This window comes from Colletotrichum spaethianum, assembly GCF_022836535.1.
Source record: "Colletotrichum spaethianum MAFF 239500 DNA, contig20, whole genome shotgun sequence".
NCBI classification, from domain to species: Eukaryota; Fungi; Ascomycota; class Sordariomycetes; order Glomerellales; family Glomerellaceae; genus Colletotrichum; species Colletotrichum spaethianum.
Window position 1 is genome coordinate 477202 of NW_026054790.1, and position 20259 is coordinate 497460.

The 20259-nt window shown below is 52.5% G+C and overlaps 9 protein-coding genes across 9 annotated transcripts; 4 read left to right on the forward strand and 5 right to left on the reverse strand.

The window, feature by feature from the left end:
* Nucleotides 1-234: 234 nt before the first annotated feature.
* On the reverse strand, nt 235-1240 carry ColSpa_07836 (uncharacterized protein; the record flags this gene model as incomplete). Its single annotated transcript, XM_049274048.1, has 2 exons — nt 235-548; nt 604-1240. The coding sequence occupies 2 exons, from the start codon at nt 1238-1240 to the stop codon at nt 235-237; spliced, it is 951 nt and encodes a 316-aa protein (XP_049130005.1).
* A 3439-nt stretch (nt 1241-4679) lies between these two features.
* On the forward strand, nt 4680-5724 carry ColSpa_07837 (trimethylguanosine synthase; the record flags this gene model as incomplete). Its single annotated transcript, XM_049274049.1, has 3 exons — nt 4680-4791; nt 4932-5469; nt 5526-5724. The coding sequence occupies 3 exons, from the start codon at nt 4680-4682 to the stop codon at nt 5722-5724; spliced, it is 849 nt and encodes a 282-aa protein (XP_049130006.1).
* Nucleotides 5725-7359: 1635 nt separating this feature from the next.
* Nucleotides 7360-7605, forward strand: ColSpa_07838 (uncharacterized protein; the record flags this gene model as incomplete). The annotated part of the gene is made up of 1 exon (XM_049274050.1): nt 7360-7605. The coding sequence occupies one exon, from the start codon at nt 7360-7362 to the stop codon at nt 7603-7605; it is 246 nt and encodes an 81-aa protein (XP_049130007.1).
* Nucleotides 7606-9922: 2317 nt separating this feature from the next.
* ColSpa_07839 (uncharacterized protein) lies at nt 9923-10331 on the reverse strand (the record flags this gene model as incomplete). The annotated part of the gene is made up of 2 exons (XM_049274051.1): nt 9923-10106; nt 10138-10331. 2 exons carry the CDS (start codon nt 10329-10331, stop codon nt 9923-9925), a joined length of 378 nt encoding a protein of 125 aa, XP_049130008.1.
* A 569-nt stretch (nt 10332-10900) lies between these two features.
* ColSpa_07840 (uncharacterized protein) lies at nt 10901-11716 on the reverse strand (the record flags this gene model as incomplete). The annotated part of the gene is made up of 1 exon (XM_049274052.1): nt 10901-11716. One exon carries the CDS (start codon nt 11714-11716, stop codon nt 10901-10903), a length of 816 nt encoding a protein of 271 aa, XP_049130009.1.
* Nucleotides 11717-12716: 1000 nt separating this feature from the next.
* ColSpa_07841 (lysM domain-containing protein) lies at nt 12717-13662 on the forward strand (the record flags this gene model as incomplete). Its single annotated transcript, XM_049274053.1, has 3 exons — nt 12717-12804; nt 12867-13352; nt 13424-13662. 3 exons carry the CDS (start codon nt 12717-12719, stop codon nt 13660-13662), a joined length of 813 nt encoding a protein of 270 aa, XP_049130010.1.
* A 702-nt stretch (nt 13663-14364) lies between these two features.
* Nucleotides 14365-15348, forward strand: ColSpa_07842 (uncharacterized protein; the record flags this gene model as incomplete). The annotated part of the gene is made up of 3 exons (XM_049274054.1): nt 14365-14468; nt 14527-15094; nt 15157-15348. 3 exons carry the CDS (start codon nt 14365-14367, stop codon nt 15346-15348), a joined length of 864 nt encoding a protein of 287 aa, XP_049130011.1.
* A 317-nt stretch (nt 15349-15665) lies between these two features.
* On the reverse strand, nt 15666-15872 carry ColSpa_07843 (uncharacterized protein; the record flags this gene model as incomplete). The annotated part of the gene is made up of 1 exon (XM_049274055.1): nt 15666-15872. The coding sequence occupies one exon, from the start codon at nt 15870-15872 to the stop codon at nt 15666-15668; it is 207 nt and encodes a 68-aa protein (XP_049130012.1).
* A 58-nt stretch (nt 15873-15930) lies between these two features.
* Nucleotides 15931-17571, reverse strand: ColSpa_07844 (general amino acid permease AGP2; the record flags this gene model as incomplete). The annotated part of the gene is made up of 3 exons (XM_049274056.1): nt 15931-17220; nt 17280-17293; nt 17346-17571. 3 exons carry the CDS (start codon nt 17569-17571, stop codon nt 15931-15933), a joined length of 1530 nt encoding a protein of 509 aa, XP_049130013.1.
* Between the last annotated feature and the right edge of the window lie 2688 nt (nt 17572-20259).

Sequence of the window (20259 nt, forward strand, 5' to 3'; positions counted from 1 at the left end):
CAGAAGCGCGTTTTGCTCAACCCGCGTTTTCAATGTTGTCCTTCATGAAACTTTACAATTATCTACTATGATCAATCGTTGCACTGTTCGTAGCGTGATTTCGGTACCAAAGCAACCATACACCGAGAAGCAGTGCTTGTATGGAAAAACGAGAATGCTTAGTGCCACTAAACTCCAAAACGCCTCGCCTGTAGTTGATAAGTGGAAATACCGTCTCTTGTTAACCACCCATCCCTATCGATCGCCCCCTTTGCCGTAGAGATTGGCAGGAGCTCCGTCACCTAATTCGGCTCTAGGGGCTGGTTGCTCCATGCCGTCCAGCTCGCTGACCGGGTGCAAATCCACTCCTACACCGGAATACTGGCTCAGGTGCCGAGGGTTGTGGCCGCTGAGGGAGCTCACGTTGCTGTCCGTGTAGGTGGAGAGATGACGCTCATCGACTGACATTGGAGAGCCCGGGTGCTTGACGGGGAAGTAGGGTGACTGCGGCGGTGATGTGGACGGGTACGAGTTGGGGGCGGCGGTTGTTGCGTAACTGATGTGAGATGCTGCGCATGTCAGTTTCTTTGTCCTTACGAGCAGTGAATGCTTAGAGGAACTTACCACGTGCTGGATCGTACAGGGCCGGACTATGAGACGTGTAGCCCATGTCCGGATGATGACTCGGGTGAGCACTTTGAGCAGCAGGCTCCCACGCAGGCTCCCGTCTTTCATTACGCTTCCTAGCATGCCATCCACATCTCCAGATTACCGTCACGATGATGCCAACGACCACAGCAGCCCCGATGGCGATACCGGCGATAGCTCCCGCGGAAAGAGCGTTGCCTGAAGAGTTATTGGAAGGAGAGGCTGACGAAGAAGAGGAAGAATCTTGAGTGAATATTGTTCGGTTGACTGCATCGGAGCTTAGAGTCGTCCCGATGAGGTGGTCTGTTGGGCAGAGGCCATCGGGCTCTTGACAAGGGTTCTTGGCGCAGCATCCGATGAACGGGACGTTGTTGGTACATGTGTAGAAGAACTGGCTGGCCGGCCTCGGATCATCGCATCCCTGAGGCGGAATGTTTGCGTATTTGTCCGGGTTAAACGAGGATATTCTCAGGTCCTTGGTCGGGCACTTTCCACTGCCATCGGCGCATGGGTTTGAAGCGCAGCAGCCCAGAAACTCGGTCGTATTGCCCTCGCAGATGTAGAAATCGCCGCCTCGTGGGCAGCTAAGACCTAGGCTGCTACTGACGGACATTGTATGGGGTTTCGAGGAAGTGGTTGGTCTCTTGTGCGAAATGCTGTCTGCCGCTTGCTCTTGACTTTTGATGTACTAGATGCACATGAGAAAGGATACAGCGACAAGCTTAAAGACGCTGGTGAGCACACTCATGTTAAGTCAAGACATACCGTCACGAGATGTATATAAGCGTGTTCAAAGGAGGCCCACAGCTGGCATGCAGCCCAACTTCCATTTGGCTGATCAGCACGTCGGCCGGGGTGGTCTTTTAGGAACTCGCATTTTGACTGGGGCTGGACTGGCGATGCACCCGTCAGCATGCCCAGCTCTCTCTCGATCTGTTGTAGGCAGACGAATAACGTCCCTGCCGGCGCATCGAAGGATGTCCCAAATCTCGCACTTGCGGGTCCACAGCCTCTTTCGGGAGCATCACCCAAGAGCAACGGTTCACTTGGCATCTGGAGCAGGTTTGTAGACAGTGGAGGCGGGGAGTTTCTCGCCTTATCGGCTGCGGAACGACCAGCGCATGTTCTCTGGATCTGTCCAACGTCTGCGGCGCTTTTTGGGAATGTTCCAAGAGGGTTTGGGACCGCGATTTGTCCTTGAAGGCACAGTGGCTAAGACAATGGAACCGGTCAACCCGAGCGTGGAACGGGAGATGAATGCGATCATGAGACTTCTACCATGCATGATTCCATAAAGCCTCTTGGACAGAGACAAAAGGTCAGCACAGTGCAAGTATGATGGGCGTGTCATCTGTCGATGACGGACGCCTCGGTGCCAAAACTGCAGTTTGCCCGTTTCCTCGACCCGCGCATTGGTGCTGGGGAGGAAGGTGGCTTTGCACTTTGAAGGATTGCGGAGTTCTTGGCTGCTCAGCTGAAGGATCGCAGTGAGATAAGCCCTGCCAACTCTAGCGAGCAAGGCTAAAAATACGAGAGAGGTTTGTCACGGTTGTAAATAAGAGCCATCCCGATCGGGGAAAGTGGCTGACATGCTGACAGGATTCTAAGATTTGCAGTGTGGACACACAACTTCGGTTCAACATTGACAGCGCAACACTATTACGCAGAGAAATCTTTAGTGTTGGAAGGGCCAAGGAAATCTTGTGAGAACAAGGGACAATTAATGTCACAGGTCAGCATACAGGACGACCCGAACGGTCGAGGTGCGGGACGCATCTCGAATCATTCATTTAGCCTAAGAGACGATAATTACGCTTATTCCAGCGAATCTTCTGAGTCGACACCTGGCGCAAGCCTTCAGAGGTCGTCTTGCACCCAGAGCATCTGGGCGTAAAGGGATCGGCGATTACCTCAAGTATAAAGTCATCGGCTGTGCGCCAACCCGGGGGCTTTGATGGAAGGAGTGCGCCTTGGAGGTTTGCTCAAAAGCTATCAGGCTCGACTGCTCCGAATCGCTCTTGGCAGAAGCTTTCGTGTTCGAGCCTATGCATAGCTGTTGCGTTGGTGTCGTGCAGCTTCCTCATTCCCTTGAGGATGAAAATGGTCAAGGAAGCATGGCATACTCATCGTTACGAGGGACAAATGCTCGAGAGCCTTTTTTCCAGCCCATGTAGCGAAGAGGTTCGACTTGGAGCAAGTGGTCAATTCGAACTTTCGTCCATGACCGATCCAAAACGTACACGAGATTGTCTGGATGTTGGTGGCGAGCACCGTGAAATTCCGAAAAACCGCAGCAAATTGTCGTGTTTGGAAAAATTTTCAAAGGCCGTAGGGGAAATGCTCCGCCATGCCAGAAGTCTCGGAGTGCCGTCGATGGGATTGCCGGGATAGGAAATCTTCCCAGCGAGGGGGTTCCCGGCATCAGTGGTTTACAGAGGACCCAGCCCGAGGGAACGCAGCCACCAGGTCAAGACTTCCGGCCCGGGCCATGATCGGCTTGTCATATAGAACTCAGTGTAGGCCCGGAGTGGCTAGCTCTCCTCGGCTTTGCTGGTTCGTTCAGGAATGAGCCGGCTAGGAGAGGGTCTACTTCGGGTCCGGGTTGAACATGTTGAGTCGGGATGACATTCTCGCCGTGCACCTTGAAGCGTGTCTCTTGACGGCCCCGGCTTGGAGAGGGTCCTTGACAGGCCCCGGCGCCGTCGAAGGATCGGAAGCAAGTGCCGTGCCTAGAGAGAGTGAAGAACCCGAGCTTTCGGTCTCGAACAGTCGTAGCCACTTCTCGGATGACATGCCCTCGAAAATGGCCAAGTACGAGATTTCCTTTGCAATGCCTCATCATCGGATGGTCACACTCTTACGTCGTCATACACACTGTAGATGCGAAGGCCGAAAGCTTGCACAACCGCATAGTCATCTTGCACTATCGGTGAAGGATCGTCGGCGATGCGGAGCGGGCCCTGGTAAGACGAGCGGGTTTTCACTGAAGTCTATCCGTAGGCCTCCAAACTTTCGCATTCCTTCTTCCCAACACCCAGACGGAGTCACAGATGCGGGTGTAGCATTGATCCTCTCGGACGGGGTTGAGACTCGTGGCGGCGCCATGCTCAACAGCTGAGCGGCAACCTTCCATGTTGTGCTCTTGTGATGGTGATCCGTGCCGGGATGTGGAGGTGGAGCCCGGGGGAAGACCCCGAATCACCTGTCTCGAGACTATCGCAGCCGACACCTGCGGCCCCATAGTCCTCTGGGCGCATCGGGGAGCTGCATGTCGTCCGAACAGCGAAAGAGCGCGAGTAGGGCGGTCCAAAGCTCGTGCAGCCACGGGCCACCAGAGGGGTCGCGCCGACCGCGATAGCGAACAGGCGGCTCGCGTTGGTGATGCACTCCAAGGGAAGCGAATAATATCTTTGTGTTTACATGTAGGCGGAAAGCCGAGCAAAGGGGTCCGTTGCATTGGGACAAACCGCCTTGGCCTGCGTCCGGGGCTCGGTCCGGGCGGTCAAAATAACTCGTACAATAGGGGGAGCGGCCGTGTTGCCGTGGGAGCGAGTCGGTCGTGAGTGGCGCCAAGGGACCGGCCAGGCAACGCTAGCTCAGGGACAGTGGAGGGACATCAGGCGAAAAAGAATATGCATAGGCAATGTGGCGTGCATTCGGCTCTCGCCTTTTGGTGCGGGAAGCGATGTGCATGTAGGAACTAGGAGACTAGCAGGTAGAACGGTGTCGTTTCACGGACGTCCGATGCGCGCACGTCCAAGTCCGGTCGTCTCTCCACGGGCATCCGGGCGCAAGCAAAGGAACGGCCTCAGGTGAGGCGGGTCCAAACTGGCAGCGAGAATAGAACAACACATGGAACGGACTGAATTTCAATATGTCGAGATGTCGTACTTAAGACCCGGCAATCCAACCCAAATATCCAATCTCGAAACACCCCACAGAACTCAATCACTCTCTCATCCAAACGACTCCCGGTATCTCCACGATCCAGTTCACCGCAACCGTCACACCAACACTTCTCCGACACAAGTCAACCTATAAAACCATTCAAAATGCCTGGTCTTACCTCCGACTCTAAGGGTTCCAAGTACGACGCCATCCCCGGCCCTCTGGGTCTGGGCTCTGCGTCCCTTGAGGGCAAGGTTGCTCTTGTCACCGGTGCCGGTACGTCTCTAAACAATTCCTAAACGGGATGCACTCTGCGGGAGAGCCCGCAGCCGAACAGTAGCAAGCTTAGACCACACTGCGGGGCGCATTTTCAGGGTCCGTTCGTCTGATTTCTGTGCTAACATGATGGTTCCCAGGCCGTGGCATTGGTCGTGAGATGGCCATGGAGCTCGGTCGCCGTGGCGCCAAGGTCATTGTCAACTACGCCAACAGCGCCGAGACCGCCGAGGAGGTCGTCCAGGCCATCAAGAAGTCCGGCTCCGACGCCGCCTCCATCAAGGCCAACGTTTCCGACGTCGACCAGATCGTCAAGATGTTCGAGGAGGCCAAGAAGATCTTCGGCAAGCTCAACATCGTCTGCTCCAACAGCGGTGTCGTCTCTTTCGGCCACGTCAAGGATGTCACCCCCGAGGAGTTCGACCGCGTCTTCGCCATCAACACCCGTGGCCAGTTCTTCGTCGCCCGTGAGGCCTACAAGAACCTCGAGGTCGGTGGCCGCCTCATCCTGATGGGCTCCATCACTGGCCAGGCCAAGGGTGTCCCCAAGCACGCCGTCTACTCCGGCTCCAAGGGTACCATCGAGACCTTCGTCCGCTGCATGGCCATCGACTTCGGTGACAAGAAGATCACTGTCAACGCTGTTGCCCCCGGTGGCATCAAGACCGACATGTACCGGTAAGAACATTCTGCATACCTCATCATATTGGAGCGCAAAACTGATAAAAGCATAGTGACGTTTGCCGCGAGTACATCCCCGGTGGCGCTGAGCTCGACGACGAAGGTGTTGATGAGTACGCTGCTGGCTGGTCCCCCATGCACCGTGTCGGTCTCCCGATCGACATTGCCCGTGTCGTCTGCTTCCTGGCCTCTCAGGATGGTGAGTGGATCAACGGCAAGGTCATCGGCATTGACGGCGCTGCTTGCATGTAAACACACAATACCTAATATATCGGAGTAATGACTATTGGCGGGGACACTAGATTGGACCACTGTACATTTTAGATTTATCACATGGGATATAATGAATAAAACCATGTGCCCATAAAAACCCCCGCGAAACAATTCGCGTCAAGAGCCTTGTGTTGCGCATCTAGTTCCAACGAATGTCAGCCTGGAATATAGGCCTGTCCTCTGTCTTCAATTAGTCCCGGCGGTTCTATTCCCTTTGGGCATCTCTCTAGGCCCCGTGTTGAGTAAAAAGGGAACCGAAATGACCACCCTATTCAACCTCGTTTCCTTTTCACTGACTATCGCACTCGGCTGGCCAATTTGAGTTCTGCTACTAACATTTGCAGTCACAAAGATCGTTGTGCCCATCCTTTGCAGAGTCCACTGAGTCAGTCCACTGTTCGAGCCGCAAACTCCGACGCAGGAGTCTGTACTGGTAGCGCACACAGGGCCAGTCGTATGGGGTTGGTACTCACAATTCATGTTTCTGCCAGCAGCCACCAGAAAATTGGTTACCGAGTGTCTTTGAGTCAACTGCTCTGGTTATACGAGCTATCCGTACAAAGAAACAAAGAAACGAAAGGGATGACGACCCCGCTCTCTCTCCACCTGCCAATAATCAAACTTATCTGTCCACGGTTCCTACAAACCCACATACAGTTCTTATATTCTCCAGGATAGTAGCTAGACTAACTCATCTATCATATACTGCAAGGCTGGGTCCATTTCACCGTAATGAGGCCATTCACGCTCAACTAACCCCAACCTCCCATTATGGCTACGCAAGATGCCTTCAGCCGGTCGCGAATCAGCTGTCTTAATCAGGTTAATTCTGACCTGATCAAGTTTGGCCGCGATACGATGGATAAAGTAGAGACTCCCAGGGTTCTCGTGTAGGTATGATCAGGGTGCTGGTCATTACGAAAGACAGAAAAGATATTCCCTTGGTTCTCCTTTGGGAGAGAAAAGTCAGTGGAGTGTGTGTCGACTGTTCGAGTCTGATCTGAGATTCCCAAGCTAGAGAGGTTTTTATACACCTCATCAGACCATGCTGAGCTAAGAGATGAAAGAAAGCAACGCGAAGACCACCTAATGGGAGCAGGAAGCCCTGCCCCGTTCTCGTACTCATCAACAAAAAGGAAAATTTAGTGCATGGAGGAAAAATGCAATGAGAACTTATGTTAATTGCATATCGCAGTATCTGTAAGTGTAGTGCAGGATGACGCCCAGCATTTATGTCAGATGCACAAAGATGAACCTCACATAGAACCTCGCATTATGAATGTCCCATTCTTGCTTGAGTTGGGACCTGAAGACCCAAATTGAGTTTGAGCGGAAAATACGCTAACTCACTTTGGACAGATCTGCTCGCCATATTTGTGTGACAACTACTTAAGTCATGCTATTAACACGGTACAAGCATCAGCATTGCAAGAGCAGCAGCCAAAAAAAGATCAACACCCACTTAGGACCGGGTTTCCCAAGCATATAAGAACCTGAAGAATCGGCCACCCCGAGCACTCATTGAGCTCGTTCTTCTACCAAACCTGCAATCTAACAAACTCTTCCAGCTTCACACTCTTTCGATCTCACGTCTCAGTCATAATAATTCCCAAAATGCGTTCGACGTCCATTTTCCTTGCTTTCGCTGCCTTTACCGGCATGGCTGCTTCCAAGCGCGGCTGTAAGCATGATGAAACCAACCCTGGCTGGGGCTGGTACTGGGTCGTTGTGGGCGACAGTCTCAACGCGATCGCCGCCGACTTTAACACCACAGCCGTCGAGCTTGCCAAGACAAATAATATTACGAACCCCGACTTTCTACCAGCCTGGGTGACCATCGTGGTTCCCTGCGAGTCTTGACCGAAAGACCGCCTACGCCACAAGACACAAAACCGACGGACCAGTATCACCCACCTGCACTTGCTGGGACTTTGGCACTGAAAATCACATCGCAGCAACTTTGGTGGTTTGGAAAGAAGAAGAAAACAGGGTTGGGTGGTCAATATTGAAGTGCCGTCTGACTTGGAAGCAGATTGGGCTTAGTTTTTTTGGACCTGCTGATTAGACAATGTACAATATCTGCAAGATTGGCAGAATGCGATGGGATTTCCATGACTGGAAAAGTGTTTTGATTCATTAAACCATAGTACATGATTTGACGACTGTAAATACATATCTTGAACTTTTGATGATCCAAACCCTCACTGCGTCTCAAACGCCGAAGTAAGAGCCCGGTTTTTTGCCAAAGGTTAGCCTAAGATTCCCCTATGTTGTGTGACTGAATTGGACGCAAGCTGTTGCAGATGTCTTTTTGAACGAACGATACACAAAGATAACATATTTGGCATGGTTAACACAAAAGCCGATAGACAGCTTTGTTGGAAATCCCATAGGCCATCGACTACATAACAGGAAACTAGTCAGTTCACTGGCAGTGTACTGAGAGTGTTTGAGAAACAAATGGTTGATTGAGCAGGAATATTTACATGACGCATTGCGCTGCAAAAGAAATAGAGACACCTAACAAACAACACCTACGAAATTGCACCTTGGGTGGATTCCTACAGTCACTGATGTCTACTCCCTCTCAAAGTTCCAGTGGCAACCCGTTTACTTCCCCAATTTGCGTCATTGATCAAAAACCGAGGGTCTGGCCAGCAGCGCCGACAACCTTGCTTTTAAATCTGAGAATACATCGCGGTGGGCAACCAGGATGTTGTCGAGGATTCTATACCAATGGCATCGCCATTTGAGTCCTTGGCCTGAGAGATAGCCAAGTTGCGAAGAATTATCTTCTTAACATCCTTGCTGTGGAGACCAGTACGGAAAATCTTGGATCCCTTCTGGCCAACAATGGTCTTGTGGTGCTAAAAGCCTGCCGTATGCAGTAGGCCTGTGAGGTTGAAGTGGCTTGTATTTTCCAAGTGAAGTATTACGCAAGGCTACTACTTCAACAATGAACACTGGAAGATTCGTGCTGAAGCGAACTCTCGGAGTTGCCTTATTAAATTTGACAGGTACACTCGGAAATTACGCCGGATCGTCGGTTACGCCGTTACCGACGAGAGCCATAACATGATAAAGCACATGCCTATTGAAGACAAGGGAAGGCCTATCCTATCTACTTACATAACAGCGGTATTTCTAACGCAGTGCAAAATCAATGCGCACGTTCATGATTATCCCGTCTCATGGTTCATTGAAGGATAAGTACACGGTCCACTGTTATTGAGATACATCATAACAAGAGACTTAATTTTGCCTTCATCAAGAAAAACGAGGGTTCTGGTGACAATGACTCTAACACAAGCACACAGCCAGTTAGTAGTATTGTATTAATTGCTAGTGTACCCCGAAGCTGTTTACAAGATTAGAAGACTAAGAGACAACAAGCGAAAAGCGCGCCTTCTCACCTCCGCTCATCATTGCAATAAAGTTTCTATCTAAAACAATTCTCTTAATAACTGCTCTAATCCTGAGCCCTGTACTATGCGCGGTATTTCTTCCCCCGATTTGTTTGTGTGATTATGGTTTGTTGACTTGTGTCCGTCTATAAAGCTTGCAGTAGGAAACCTCCCGAATATCAACGAAGCGCTAAATTCTCATTAACCTTAGGAAACGAGGCCTATTGGGTCCAAAAAGACATCTTTGTCCCGACAGAGATGTCTACACGAATGGCTACACCCGGGACGTTGACCCTGTTGTTAAGGCTGAACTCGACCTTGATGAGGATGAGATCATAGTAAAAGCAGCATGGACCGCCTATGACTATACGAAGCCAAAAAACCTTCACCTTAACGAGATCCTAGAAGCCATGTGGAAAAACAGAGGCTTAAAACTTAGCGACCTGCGTTCTATACAGGATAAAAAGGTTATAAACAAACAAACTGGTAAGGCAATAGATGCCATAAGAAAACGCCGTGGCTTGGGTACTGACGCAGCATTTACGGTCACGAAACCAGAAGGAGGCAAACAGGTTGCAGATTGGACTGCCCTATATGAAAGCTCTTTTGGAAAGGTGTCCCGGAGGGTGGCTGAAGAGGGTGGGAAGGGGGTTAGCACATTCGAAGTCAGGAGTGAGGTGGTGACTCAACCACGTAAAACTATAGTAAAACTATAGTAGATGAGTACTTGACCACCCAGCTCACTTAGTATAAGCACAAGAGAACGATTATATCTACTCACTGGACTTAACTGTCGCTTGTATCCACTTATCCTGGTCGGGACTCGACAGCATGTCCTTTGCCAGTGTTGTGGTCTGACCCATGAGCATCAGAACAGTGTCCTTGGTGTTGTCGTACGTGTCGGAGTTGGTCTTGGAAAAGGCCGGCAGCGTCTTGAGAGCCGCCGAGAGTTTCAATCTTCAAGAGATCAATCAAAATGTTGAGCCACTGGTTTGTCTTGTCTTCGGGGATGGGCGAAAACGTGTGTTCCATGTTGTCGGCGCCGTTGGCGAATGGTCCGATCAGTTGCAACAGAGTCTCGCGGTATGTGTGGTACATCTTATGGATCGTGATAATGGAGTTCCCGATGAACTGCGCCGCCCACCCAGAGCTGTCGCCGTTGGCACCGGGCGGGGATTCCATCGTTTAGTCTGAGTTGTCCATTTCCCCGTTCAACATCTCGCAGCCCATCGAGAAACCCGAGTTGAGCGTTCGCTCGAGAGACTCGGAGAAGCTCAGGCGTTGGTCCCTAGCGGTACTGAACCACATGGAGAAGACCTCACGCCAGCGTTTCCACGTAAAAGAACGTAGAGAGTTAGGTATATGTTGCATGCCAAATGGTCATGCTGTTGGATTCGATGCGTGGAATGAGCAGCATGTTGAATAAGCATCTCGAGTGTCCTACTGAACTTACATTTCTTCCCCTTCCCCTTCGGACCCCATAGTCTAGCCTAAAAAAGCGACATATCATGAGGCATGTTCCTGCCAAGAACCTACGGGTACTGGTCATCAGACATGTCGAGTGCATGGGAGAAGAGGGAAGCGAGATAGAGTAAGCATTAGAGAAATGACCAACTGACTAGCTTCGTTTCATTGGATGCTGACCCTTGCACCTATACAACCGACTACATGAAGAAAAGAAAAATGCGGCACAGGGACCGGCTGGAACAGATGTTGGGGGAACGGAGGAAAGGAGGCCACCAGTAGTCATATCAGACAAGGAGGAAAGCGGCGACGCCGAGAGCAGCCGCGAGGGTTGCGCCCCCTGCGACGGCCAGCTTCTGGTAAGCATTATCCTTCTCTGGGCAACCAGAAGGTGGGTTCGGACGTCTGCATCTCCGAGCCTGCTCGTCAGCCTCCATGCTCTCAGCCGTAGCCTCGTCGATCTTGACTCTGCAGGGGTTCGAGGTCGGGGCTGGAGAGGGGGAGGCGATGAATGCACAAGTACCATACTGGTCGTTGCCGGAAAGGGGCTTGGGGACATCTTGTGTCTTGTCCGTCACGGCGATAACAACTCCCACATTGGGGGGACACTTCTCCTCGTTGGCCGTCGCCTCAACGAGGTCGGCTTTCTGGGCGCCTTGCTTGATGTCGAAGTGGAGCCGAAGTTGGTCACTGCTATTGCTGACAATGCGGACTTCACCGCCACTCTCGTCGCACCGTCTCCACCATGTCGTCCAGAGGAGCTGCAGAGGGCCCTCGATTTCGAAGTCCATGAAGGCATAGAGAAGGTAGGGCTCCCTGGTGTAGTTTGCCCATTTGAGGTCGAAGGTCCTCTCGTTGATCTTGTCGAGCATGGTCATGGAGCCGTTGAGAACGTCAAGGTCAACGATGGGCTCGAGATATTGGGCTAGCTTGGCGTTCTGAAGTGCAAAGATGATGGGAAACCTTTGCATTGGCGCATACGTCTCGTTCTGGCGCGGGAAGACGAGGCCGATATCCAGCACGCCGTCGGCGGCTTGAGATATGGCACCTAGGTAGGCCAACGCGCCCACGAGGGACCAGACGGTGTGGGAAACGAGACGCATGGTGGTATTTGCTTTTGTTGTTGCTGCTGCTGTTGGTAGCGGTGGTGATGAGGATTGTGACGGTGATTCTGACTCTGACGGCGATGGTGATCTTGCGGGAATTGCAGCCGCTGCACGGCGAAGTTGTCAATACCTGGAAATGAAAGTGACTACGGTTGACTACAGGGTGTATAGTCGGTCAAATCAGCTTTGTTTGTTATGCCCCGATTAGGAAGTAAAGTAAGTTTGGCCTCCCGCCTTGCAGTCCCGCGTAAGCGACCAAAGATGCGGGGAGAGAAAGACGAGGAAAGAAGATTTCCGCTATGCGTCCGCTCGGGATGCAACCTGACCTCCGACATGGAGCTCCGGGTCAAGCTCTTCCCGTCAGCGCGGAGTCTCCTTTTCTTTGCGTACCGCATCACCAGGATCAACAGTGTCGGCATGCTTGGCCCGCTTGGCTAGCTTGGCCCGCTTGGCGTAATGCCGTTTCCCGTCTCGGCCTGATCCTGCCACATTGGCAGCGCGTGCGTGGTTTATGTATGTAAGGGCGCTTTGGAGCGTGGGACGTCACGACCCCTGCCGCGCCTGGGTCCAACTTTTGCTCCCTGTTCAACACTAAGAGCCGCATACTCTAAGATGATCTCGCCCGAAGAACAAGGCCCCGTCAGTCTGTCTCCCTGCAGAAGTGCATTGCAGAGCCTTGGGATTGGGGGTCTTGGAGGGAAAAGTTCATCTTCGCCTCGCAAAGCCATGACTGCAGGCAGCAAACTATCACCAGACTTCATTTTCTTCAGTCAAACACAGGATATCTTCGCATTTAGCGCAATCCTACGGGTTCTGGTTTCTGATCAATTCCTTCGTTACTCACCAGACAGACTCTAGCAAGCATGCACTTCACGCGTCTTCAACTTATGGCGGCGGCGGCCAGCCTCCTCTTCGGCCCAGCCTTAGTCTCGGCTGGGGCACACGTACGCCGCGGTTTCGAGTGCTTCTGCGAGATGCCGGCCGACAGCGGCGAGACATGCGAGAGCCTATTGTCCGGCTGGAGCATCTCGGAAATGAGTTCATCAACATCAACCCCGGTGCCACCTTCTCCAACCTCGAGGCCGGTAAGAACTACTACGTCGTCGGCAAATTCACTCCTGACGGTCCCACCACTCCCCCAACCCAGCCTTTGTCTACGGCTTCTACTTCCACGAGGCCTACCACCACCACCTAGCCGCCGACCGCCCTTCGGACCTCCACCATGACCAGCGCCGCCACGGGCCCCACCGTTTCTCCCGTCATGCCGGGGCCACCGCTAATTGCAACCGTTACTACAAGTACCAGTCCGGCGACTCGTGCGATGTCGTCGCCTACAAGAGCAGCATCATTGTCTCCCAGCTGAGAGCCTGTAATACCGATATTAACGCCTCCTGCTCCAACTTCTGGCTTGACTACTACATCTGCACCCGTGTGCCCGGTACCGTCACGCCAACAACGACAGCAAAGACCACCACCGCACCGGGGCTGACCAAGACGGCCCAGCAGTCCGGTGCTGCAGGGAACTGCGATAAGTGGTACAAGATTGCCTCTGGCGACACCTGCGACACCGTTGCCGCCAAGAACAAGATCACCGTCGCGATGTTCCGCAGCTACAACGCCCAGATCAATTCCGGTATGTCCAACCCTTCATGCACACTCATCGTTCCTGGCTTCGCCGCTGACATTTTTCTTCCCAAAAAACAGGCTGCAACAACCTACTGAAGGACTACTACGCCTGCGTCGGCACCCCCGGCGCTGCCACGCCCATGCCCTGCATCGTGTCCAGCTGCAGCCGCTTCCACAAGGTTATCTCGGATGACTTGTGTGATGCCACTGCGTCGAAGACCGGCATCACCATGGCCAACCTTCGCAAAGGGAACACACAGATCAACTCGGGGTGCACTAATAAGTGGCTTGATGCTCTGATTTGCACCAATGCCTAGGTTCTCAGTCGTACGAGGACGTCTCGATAGTTCTGTATGAAGCCATAATATCACTCTAAGAACTCAGCGAATAATTCATTAATTATATAACCAATCAACCCAATGCGGTTCTGCTTTTGAGAAAGTGAGCAACCTAAAGTTTTAAATACCGCAAAGTAAACCCCGCCTAGCTATAAACGCATATCTGAGTCCTAAATAAGTTGTATAATACGTTCTACTCCTTACCGTCTTTCTATATACGTAATCGTACCGAATTTCGTTCGTATGGGGCGTTTGTTTTTACATTCTTAGCACTTCCAGGACCTGCTTACCAACTGGCCAACTCTTCGATGTTACGAGTGAGTAAAACCAAAGCGTCTGCCGATTGCAAATCCACGGGAAGTTGGCCTAATAATTTTCCACTTTCCCACGAAAAGGTTCCCCTCACACTATGTACTACTTATTCCTCGTTTTCTCCCAAGCAATTTCTAATGTATCCACTGACCATTAATTGAAGCCATGTTCGCTTGTCGCGTGACTCTAGCGAATACTGAACGTTGACCAATCCCATTTGTTATGACTAAGCTTCGTGATGTTGACTCTGACTAATCCTGATATGATAATCGTCCCCTCCGAATGAGGGGTTGGAATCTCTGAGTTGATACAGCAGGATACGATTAAAGGTAGTTCTTGGCAAGGCCTTGCATAAACACCAGTAATAAAATGGATCTCATGATTTGCGGTACTTGCGGCGTGCAGTTCGACAGCCACGCAATCAAATCATGCAAGATATGCGACGACCCTCGCCAATACGTCGCTGAAGACGGGTAAGCTCCAAGCGTAGTCTCCTTTGCCCTTCCGTTAGAAGCAGACTGACACTTGCAGCCAATGGTTCACCACCCTTCGCGAGCTCCAAGACTCCAACAAGTACACCAATGTCTTTACTAAAGACAAGTATAACTCGGGCGTTATCGCCATTCGCACCGAGCCCCAAGTCGCCATCGGCCAGCGTGCGTTTCTCCTCCGGTCACCCGCCGGCAACCTGCTCTGGGATTGCATCACGTACCTGGACGACGAAACCGTGCGCCGCATCAAGGCCCTCGGTGGCATCGCCGCCATCGTTATCTCCCACCCTCATTACTTCTCTACCGCGCTCCACTGGGCCGAGGCCTTTGATTGCAAAGTCTACGTCTCGGTTGAGGACGGCGAATGGCTTACGCGCCGCGGAGACGCCCATGTGTTATGGGAAGGACAGGAGACGGAGTTACTCGACGGACAGTTTCTGGCTGTCAAAGTCGCAGGCCATTTTCCTGGCAGCTCGGTGCTGCTGTGGAAGAGCGAGAAGAAGTTGTTTGTGGCGGACTCCGTCATGGTAGTGCCTAGCGGAGTATACCACGTAGACCGGCCCCCGGGGACTGCGAGCTTTGCGTTCATGTGGTCATATCCAAACATGGTGAGTGATTGCGCCCCTTGCAAGACGGGGCGATCAAAAGCTGACTTGAACGAACTGTGTAGATCCCGCTTTCACCCGAGGCCGTGCATGGCATCTGGACGGCCGTTGCGGGGCTTGACTTCGAAGACGCACACAGCGCTTTTGTTGGACGTGATGCCAGGGGTGACGCAAAGAAACGGCTATTGGAGAGTGCCCAGCTTTTTGTTAGATCTATTGGATATACTGATCATCCTATTCATAGTGAGAGTATTTAGGTCCTTCAACGACAGCGACCAAGACTGTTCAAAGACATCTTTTAACATGTTTTGCACGTTGGACGAGCCAAGTCATGAGGCATTTTCGGAGCATCTTAGTCTTTCTATATAAACGCCCCGCATATTGTTTCTATCCATGGGGTATTCTGATAATTTCCTGACCTTTAAACACAGACGCCTAAAAGGTTCGAGACACAAACTGAAATTTGATGTATATCGGGGGATTCAGCCGAAAAGCTTGTCCAGTATTTTCTCGAAAATGTTTCTGTTGAACCAGTCAGCAATTTGTTACTCAAAATGTTGCAAGAGATGATAGCTTACGCCGGCGGTGTCGGTACAAAAGTCCTCTCGTACTCATCAATTTCGTCCTTCAAGGAATCAGCATTACACATTCTAACACAATGTAGACTGCTCTTCAGCAAGCGCACCTTGTTGCGGTACAAATCAACCTCCTCAGGCTTAAAGATCTTGGTGCGTTTGATGATCTTCCAACCAAGATACAAGACGGGGAAGATGCCGACCATGGTGTATCTAGTTGTGTCAACGTTTGTCTTATATGGTTTGGAGGCAATCGTGTTGAACTTACGAGAACAAAAAGTCGGGGATGTTCCAATACCCGTCTAGGGGCAGAAAGACAGTGTATCCACTAACAAAAGTCATGATGAAGGTGCCGATGAGACCGTACCAGGCGGCATACGGCTGGAACCAGGCCTTGTATGGCAGCGAGTCGCGGCTGATGCCCTGAGCCTTGAGAGCGCGGTAGAAGCCCAGGTACGCCGTGCACATGCACGCAAAGTTGATCAGTTGCGAAGCGGTGACCAGACTGACGAACCAATTCAGCACGACGGCCGTGTTGGCGCTGAGCTGGAGGAAACTCAGAAGTCCGATGAGCAAGACGACGATGACGCAGTAGACCGGAACACCCTTCTTCGTGCACCTCTTGAACAGCGCAGGCGCCTTGCCCTCGAGGGCAAGTCCGTACAGCGAACGCGAAGCGCAGTAGACGTAACTGTTGCCTGCGGAAAATGCGGCCGTGAGCACCATGGCGTTGACAATATGGGGCAGGACCCCGATCTTTAGGCGGTTCATGGCTACAACGTAGGGAGATGCAGAGGCACCTGGCTCGCCGTCCTTGAAGGCGCGAGTGAGTTCCTCGTCATTGTAGGGTACCAAGATGCCGACGCAGAGAGAGCCGAGAACGAAGAAGGAAGTGAGACGGTAGAAGACGGCGTTGAAGGCGCGGGGCATAATCTTGCGCGGGTTCTCCGCCTCGCCGGCGGCCATGGAAACGTAGTCTGGCCCGGCGATCGTGAAGGATGCTTGGATAAGACACTGCAAAAATCCGAGAAATTTGCCGAGGGAACCACTGTAGTAGAGTTCCGCAAAAGCTCCGGGTTCATACCAGTATCTAAAACCAAATCGGTCTCCCAAGGGGTTCCCGCCGAGCATGACGATGAAGGTGAAGATGATGAGGCCGACGATCAGAAGGAACTTGCCGAGCGCTGCCCAGAACTCCGTCTCGCCGTACCACTGCACGGCCATGACGTTGATGACACCGTACAAAACGAGGATGATGGCGATGATGCCCCCGGCCGGGACGGCGTCGCTCCAGAAGTGGATGATGAGGTTGCATGCGACGACCTCGAAGGGGACCAGGGCAGCTTCGAAGACGAAGAAGTTCCAACCAGCAGCAAACCCGAAAGCCTCGTCGACGTAGCGGCCGGCGAAGCGGATGAAGGGACTCGAGATGGGGAGGTAAGTGACCATCTCGGCCATGCTGAGAGTCACGGCCAGGATGAAGGTACACCAGACGCTGAAGGCTATGAACAGACTCGCTGGGCCACCGTTGAGCAGACCCCTTCCGATTTGGACCTGCAGGAAATGTGAGTATAGTGCAATCGTCAATCGGGGAGTGCGCAGTTCCAACGTACGTAAAGAGCGGTTCCTATACATGTGTTAGTCTCACTTCTCTTGATATCGTAGCTTATGAGACGTACCGATCGTGCCACCGATGCCAATCAGCTGGATGTGGCGCGACTTGAGTTTGCGATGGGTATGATCCTGCTTACTGCTCGAGTCCAGCGAGGAACGAAAGCCGCCGTCCAGGGGCTCGCCGTACTGTTCGCCGACGACCTTTTCATCGGGGAAGCGCCCGTGATGGGAGTAGCCATAATTCGGCGGGTCGCCGTGGTGCCCTGCGCGCTCGATGCCCGTGGATGACATGGTGGAAGAAGTAGGAGAATGCGGGGGACTGACCCCGGTTTAGTGGGGGACTTCGGCGCGGCGTCGTCTTGAATCCTTTGGGACGGCTCACGAGCGGATGCTTTCGAAGCCGACAAAATATACAGGATCGGGTTGGGCAAGCCGGGTAGAGTTGGGAGCCTTGGTGAAGACGCAGGAATGCGGCCTTCGATTTACCGAATGGCTTTGAGGAGGAGTGAGAAGAACTGGACCTTGAATTCCATGTGATTGTTCACGATGTAGCGTCGAGAATCTCTGATTTAGTCAAGACTATTGAGGGCATACAGGTCAGACACACATCGAGCGATGAGAGCTGCAAGAGAAATAAAGAGAAGCAAGGAAGCCAAGAAGACATCTCTCGCTCGCCCAACGCCGGGGGGCTGCAGATCCCTTTTAAGAAAGGCACCAAAAATTCCCAGAGATCAGGGACCGACAGGACACTGCAGCGTCGCACCGAACAGAGCAACAATCAGTCTAACAGAGCGGCGGAATGGTGGGGGTAGGGGGAGGGGGGGGAGGGGGTGGAGTTGGTGAGTCTGCAAGAGAGCGGATTCTTCTTTTGGCGGATCTTTAGCGAATCACATCCAACGTGGAAAGGGTCCGAAAGAGGCCTGGATGCGACTGGGGGAGGATGGGGGCGGCGGCGGCGGCGAGCAGTCCCATGTTCGCGAAAGGTTACCTCCTCTCATCTCTGTGTATGGTGTCATGCGACTTCTCCCGAATGTTGCCAATTAGTTTTGGTAATGCTTCGTACACAAGGTATGCTCATAGTACTCATCCAATACAATCATAAAGTACCAACACCAGCCGGCACGTGTCATTTCAACCTTTGCAGGGTCCAGGCTCCCTGAGCTTAAGTTCTGCGCCAAATGTTTCTGGTCACGGCGGTCCCTGAATGCGAACCACTCAGAAACGACTGCTTAAAGACGGAGAAAGGTAAAGGATGACCCACTGCTACTTGCGAGGGGCGCCTGGGGACAGATGCGATATGACGCGATAGAGCCCCAGGATAGATAGTGACGGGGAGGGACAATGGGTCTTATCAAGGCACCCCGAGGAGGCACAGTGAGAGACGGTCTCAACGCGCCCCTGTATGACGGCCATATCGCCGTCCGCTAATCTGGTTGCATACGTCAAACTGTGCGTAGGATGCATGGGGAGAAATGAAGGAAGATCAAGAGTTGTCGAGAGTCACCCGGTTGGGTAAGCTGCAGGAAGCGCATCACTGTCCCATACTGATAGCAGTCTATCCATCCGGGCGCAGGACCATCATCAGCGTCGACATCATTCGTCAGCGCGTCCCGGCAGCTTGGCATCGGTCTGTCCGGCTCATGTTCATCCCACGCAGTGCAACGCGCCAGTTCGCGCCTGGTGCGATCGATAGAACGAGGGATTTACCTTTGCGACGAACAAAACCTCGAAGCGACCAACGAGGCCGGTTCGAACTGGAATGGCGTGCTTCGCGCGGGTGAAGGTGTCGTTCCCAGCTGCCGTCGCCGCATAAGTGGCAGCTCTGGTTATTTGAACTACATGCCTGGTCCCAGACTCAGGCCATCAAATAACATTGCGATGGATCCTTGAGCCAAGGGAATGCGAAGCTTTTTGGGATGAGCGACAAGCAATGAGGCTGGCTGCTGGGGGGGACAAGACACCGAGAGGGCCGCATCGTCGTGGGCCCTTGCCGTTCCGTTTCCCCCGTTGTCGAGGGATGCGCGTTCTGCCACAGGAACATTGGTAGCATCTTGGCTTTCGCGTGCTAAAATTCATCAAGCCTGCTTCTGATCCGCAACCCAAGGAGAACCTTTGCTCGTTGGTTTCGCGGGTGGCTGGTCGAGTCGGCTGCACTCTCGCGTCCCTTGCCCCCCGCCTGGCCAGGAAGCTCATTGCCATTCCCCGATTGCGTTACCGTTGGCTTTTTGATTGCGGCTCTTGGCATCTTGGCAGAGGTATGAAGCCAATGCCATGCCGTAGCAGCCCGTCAGGACTCCTTGGCGTACGGAGGTGCAATGGCTTCTACGTCGCGTTATCGAGCAATGATTACTCGGCAATTTGAGGCGCGAGTGTCTTATTGGGTGACAAGTTGATGAGCCAATGGCTGAATGACAGGCTTGAGAAGGACAGTCGGTTGTCGCGAAATGTGAAGGTGTGAAGCTGGTCAGTTTCTTCCTGACCCAGGGCATATCCCTGGCCATTGAGCTGGTCTGGCGAGATCCCTGGTGAACGCTCCCCTTCCCCCCACCTTTGACCTGTGCAAAGAGGCCAATGGCAATCTTTGAGACTGCAAGTCTACGGCTCAGTACTGCCGGTGATCACTATCCAGCATACCTTGGCTCGCGCGTGTCGTAAACTGCATCTGGAGCTGTCTGGGTCATGAGAAAAGGCAGAGGTGCCATTCGCCAACATCCGATGACAATCAGTCCTTTACCATAGGTCGCAAGCCACAAAAAATAAAAAATAAGAATAAAAAGCGCCCTTTCCTGTCAAGGAATTGAGTTTGAACGCCATTGTCTTGGTGGCTGGGTTAGAGGGGTCATCGGGCCGGCCATGAGCTTGCGGTCTAACGGAAGGGAATTTCACGGATTGTATCAGCATGGAGATTGATCTCATTCAAGAGTGTTTGCAGAGCACGTTGCTATGTTTCTACGCATCTGGAAAACAAGCAAAGAGCCC